This window comes from Branchiostoma belcheri, unplaced genomic scaffold (genome assembly GCF_001625305.1).
Source record: "Branchiostoma belcheri isolate BF01 breed outbred unplaced genomic scaffold, Haploidv18h27 scaffold22, whole genome shotgun sequence".
In the NCBI taxonomy this organism is placed as follows: Eukaryota; Metazoa; Chordata; class Leptocardii; order Amphioxiformes; family Branchiostomatidae; genus Branchiostoma; species Branchiostoma belcheri.
In genome coordinates this window covers 196,942-201,778 of record NW_017803713.1, presented here as the reverse complement: position 1 = coordinate 201,778, position 4,837 = coordinate 196,942, and the positions used below count along the sequence as shown (strand labels likewise).

The following is a 4,837-nucleotide window of genomic DNA, read 5'->3' as shown; positions in this document are numbered from 1 at the left end:
GGGGGGGGGGGCACAAAAATATCGTTTGCGTATTGTCAGTCTCTCCCCACCCCACCCCCTAACATGTTTGAATCACCAGCTAGTGGTATTTTACTGAAGCCAGAATGAGACGAGAGCACATGCGAGCCGTAACGCGGTGGCTGAACAGTTCTGTATGAGAGTGTAAGTAGCGAAGGTAGTACACCCCCTGATTGGAATGGTATTTGCCAATCCGGGGTCAGCATGCCCGATGATTGAACTACCACAGCCTTTGTTCTAGAATAGACACAACTTTCCACACTATTCCGCGTCCTACCTCCTTGTTGAATCTGTTAAAGTTGACGGATTCTACACAGCTGGTGGCAGCGGTGGGTACGACAGTGGTACGGTGGGTACGACAGTCTCTGCCGCATAGTATGCCATATCTGTAAGCTAACCCAGGTTTGTAGCAAAATTCTTTTCTCTGGGTCCACATCTGTTCTACGCAGTGCATCAGTAAACACCGCAACACCATGAGTCAAGAGCGACCTTCGTCCTTTTACTTCAAGGGAGTGCGGTTCCACAATTATGCGAACCTAAAAGCCTTGGAACTGGTCGAGTCATTTGAAGTAAGAGACGACGACGTCTTCATCTCGGCTTACCTTAAATCGGGTAAGATTCTTCACATTTTGTCTTCTTCTAATGTTCTTGCATCTTTTTCATCTTCTACCTTTGTCAGACTGCATGCCCTGTATCTGTATAGCCAATATGATGCTGATGCTGACCAGCTAGACAGATGATATGCCAGGGGAGTTTGCCCGCGTTATAAAATAACAGTTTGCCACTCCCGAACTGTACTCTTAGCCAGGTCCGAATCCCCAGGCATATCACCTGTCTGGTTTGCATATTTCTCTTCTTTCCAGTCGCTTCACGAAGCCTTGAAGATACAATACAATCTTACTCAAAACCTGTTCCGAAATAAAACATAAACAACTGCTATCATCATATAGACACTAATATAGTTATACATTCGTAATATATCTGAAGTTAACTAGCATAATTGTAGCGATAGTTCAAATAACGTTATATGTACCATCACTGCTACTAAATGCTATTACATCAATCATTCAAAAGCCTTCTATCTTACTATCATCTCCTTCCTCTCTTTCAGGAACAACATGGGCACAACAGATCGTTTCTCCCTCTACAAGTGCGTACGCCTTGGCTGGAGTCGCTGGATGGAGAAGGAGAGCCCATGCCGATACCACTAAACAGCGCCCCCTCTCCGCGACTGATAAAAACGCACCTGCCCTACCACCTGTTACCCCAGCAAGCCAGGGACGGGAAAGGAAAGGTATTCACCGATATTTAACACTTTTTGAATTGTAGCTGTGAATGAGAGAAGTTTTATCCGTAAACGATTTCATCAAGTTGGTGAATGATTCAGAAGACAGAATGACCCAGATACTTGTTACAAAGCCACGTAAGCAACAAAAATAGCAATGTACTTTATTTACAATATTACAACCGGTTGTTTAACACGAAATGTCGACCCTTGTGATACAAGTGGTTGTGTGTAGAGAACTTTGGTGGTCAAGTACTTCTCCAAAAACATTAGGTTAATGACCTGGACCTGTCACTATGGTAACTGATGCTGTATAGCTGACACCCTGTGGTGTTGGGTTACATTATGTAGCAGGACAGATCTGGAGGGGGCCTAAGAATATAGATGAGTAAAAATAAACACAGCAGTAGCAGTTTTTGTAGCATTGTGTATTTTTTTTTCAGAAATGTGAGCTAGAGTGAAAAAAAATACATCTTTCTTTCTTTCTTTCTTTCTTTCTTTCACTAGATCATCTACTGCGCTCGGAACGTCAAAGATGTGGTCGTTTCGTTGCACAACATGAGAAGGATGGTGCAAGATTTTCCCTGTGGAACCTGGGAGGAAAACTTCCAGGAATTTATAACTCCGGAACTAGGTCAGTATCTAGGTGCATGTATCAAAATCTCAGGAACTATAAGGTGATGATAAATATCCCTTTTTGATTGTATTTATCTCAAATATTTTGACATGTCATGTGAGGGGGATGAATTGAATTCTTATGATTTTCAGTATGGAGGTAGCTTGGATATACTTGGATATCGAATATGCAAATTACGGCTTAATTTAAAGTTACATAATCAAAGTCGTGTTTTATGAAATGTACAGCTTTCTACGGTTTCTGGTGGGACGTCATCCCGGAGTACTGGCGACACAAGGATGACGACAACTTGCTCTTCATCAAGTATGAAGACATCAGGCGGGTAGGTTTAAAATTTGAATTGCATATCAATACTTTCTGCAAGTATGACGGACAAACTTAAAAAATATCCTTCGACAAAGTCCGTTCTCTAAGTCGAACACGTTCCAACAAGTTCGATCTGACGTCATTTAAACAGAACGCATGTTCTATTTGGGGTCACTGTTGATCATTCATCACTGATGGGTCAACGCTGTTTGGATGCATTCTTTATGTGATTTGAATGGGGTCTTGATAACCACTGGTGCGTTATGGCGTCATGCCAATGTGAAATAGGGATAATTTGTGATTTCAGGTTAGTCAAAGTCAAGTTTTTCATCCTGAATATTCGACGGTGTACATGTGTACGTAGTACCTGCGAGGCCACGTGGTAAAGATCGCAAGCTTCCTGGGGAAGACTCTGTCAGACCAGCGAATCGACGACGTGGTGGCGAACTGTACCTTCTCCGCTATGAAGAAGAACCCATCTACAAACTATTCCCGTGACCCAATGCTGCAGTGGTTTTTCAGCAAGCCGGAAGGAAGCGGAATTGAGTTCTTACGTAAAGGTACTTGAAACTGCATTCAATGTCCTTGTTTTGTTCGAGCTATGTATAATTCCATTTGATACCTACAGTGTATGTATGACCAAGGAATAAACCGCAGAGCGAGTGAAGGGAGAAAGAGGGAGAGAGAGAGAGAGGAGGGGAAATGTAGACATTGCTGGCGAGCCGTTACATGTATTGTAACAGTTATGAATCTCCTGTGCTTTTCCTTAGGAGAGGTCGGTGACTGGAAGAACTGGTTCAGCGCTGAGGAGAACAAGATTCTAGAGGTCATCCACAAGGAGAAAATGGCGGAAACAGATCTGACCTTCCAATTCGAGTAGTGTCTGTTGCTTGCCAGTGACCCCAAATGGAACATGCGTTCTGTTGGAATGACTTCAGATCGAACATGGCGGAACCATATATAGATCAGGGTTTGCGTAGTGTCTGTTATGGTACGGTCACGTCCGTCTTTAATAGACCGTCGTTCGATTTTGATGACAATGGCAATGAACTTTATCTGTTATTGTAAATTCATCCACGCCCTACATGGGTCATAATGGGTCATATGCACTAAGGTTATTATATATAATAGATAACTGAGGTACAAGGGTAGGTGGAAGAAGTGCTGCATTACTGTGAAACAAGCATGAACAGTTTTTAATTTACATCGATATCGTAGTCTTATAATGACATAATTTGTTTGAACATTTTTTTTGGTAAGTGCATATATTTCTGTTCTACTTGTAAGGAACTAATAAAAGATTATATAATCTTCAAGCGGACATTTTGGTACCTGCAAGACAGTATCGAATTGGCAGGGCAAAATCCGTTTGAATGGTAAAAACAAGATACCATTATTTTGTTGTGACCTGTACTTTTTTTTTATTCCAACATGTAATCACCAGACGTGGTGACGACACACTCAAGTTTCTTCAACTTATTTAATACCGCCACCAACACAGGGGACAAATACACGACAGGACAATACCCATTTACACCTGAGCTAAGTGAGGAAAGTCGTTCCGAGTCGCGCACTCTGCCGCTACGCCACACGACCTGTACTTAATCCAATGGGTACAATGTATGACAACAATAAAGGTCTTTTGTAGTTGGTATATTTTCGGACTTATGTCCAGTATTTGGGTGAATGATATGAACTTACAGATGTGCCAAGTTCGTACGGAGTTAGAGATAGTTAAAAGTTACGTAATCGGGATTTTGCCAGAAGTACGAAGATGACGTAGATGCATATGACGTGGCCTTGGTGACGTGGCAAATTTCGTACAGGGGCCGGGCAAGTGTGTAAACGTTACAAGGCACATTTTGACAGTCTGCAAGCGGACGCCCTCTCATGTCGTAGTACTGGACACGTGGCGTGTTAGCCTAAACTTCGTTCAATTTACATAGATTGACTGCTAACTTCGTTCACCTGACCGTCACCCCTGGACCACTTTCACTCAGGTGTTTGAAGTGGCTTATATCACTCGACCATTAGTTACAGTGAAAACGGACAGAGATTCTAAAAGTTACGTACGTGTATGCAGGTCTATTAAACCTAATTTTAACTTCGTACTAATTCATACCAATCACACAATTTTTGAACATAGTTCGAAAACATTGCAGCGCTCAAACTTAAAGCTTCCCACTTCGTTTGTGACTCATAAATACACAGAATAAACGTATACATGTAGAACGTAGGCAAGAAAGACCAGTTGGATCCTTCCGGTAGAAACGTGCGTCCGCACGGTCAACGACCGCACGGTCAACGACCGCACGGTAGCACATGACGTTGCGCCATTCTTTTACGGTATGACGTTGCACAATTTACGGAAAACTATAAAAGGAACAGTGCTAACGTTGGCCTGCCAGAACTAGTACCAGAACTGACTATGAGTCTTTCAAGTCCTCCACTCTGTCCGCCTTTCTATTACAAAGGCGTCCGGTTCATGCCTTTTGCCGATCGACGGGCGGTAGAACTGGTGGAGTCATTTGAAGTGAGAAAGGATGACGTTTTCGTGTCAGCTTACCAAAAGTCAGGTAAGGCACAGGTGT

General features: G+C 42.7%; 1 protein-coding gene and 1 pseudogene across 1 annotated transcript in view; both read left to right on the top strand.

Annotated features, from left to right (window-relative positions):
• The window catches only part of LOC109470167, a 3,406-nt pseudogene extending 280 nt beyond the window's left edge, over positions 1 to 3,126 (top strand).
• Positions 3,127 to 4,567: 1,441 nt separating this feature from the next.
• Positions 4,568 to 4,837, top strand: part of LOC109470087 (sulfotransferase 1C2-like) — a 4,130-nt gene continuing 3,860 nt past the window's right edge. Inside the window, exon 1 of the mRNA XM_019768866.1 lies at positions 4,568 to 4,833. Coding sequence (XP_019624425.1) covers positions 4,675 to 4,833 — 159 coding nt within the window. The 5' untranslated portion in view covers positions 4,568 to 4,674. The remainder of the gene's footprint in view (positions 4,834 to 4,837) is intronic.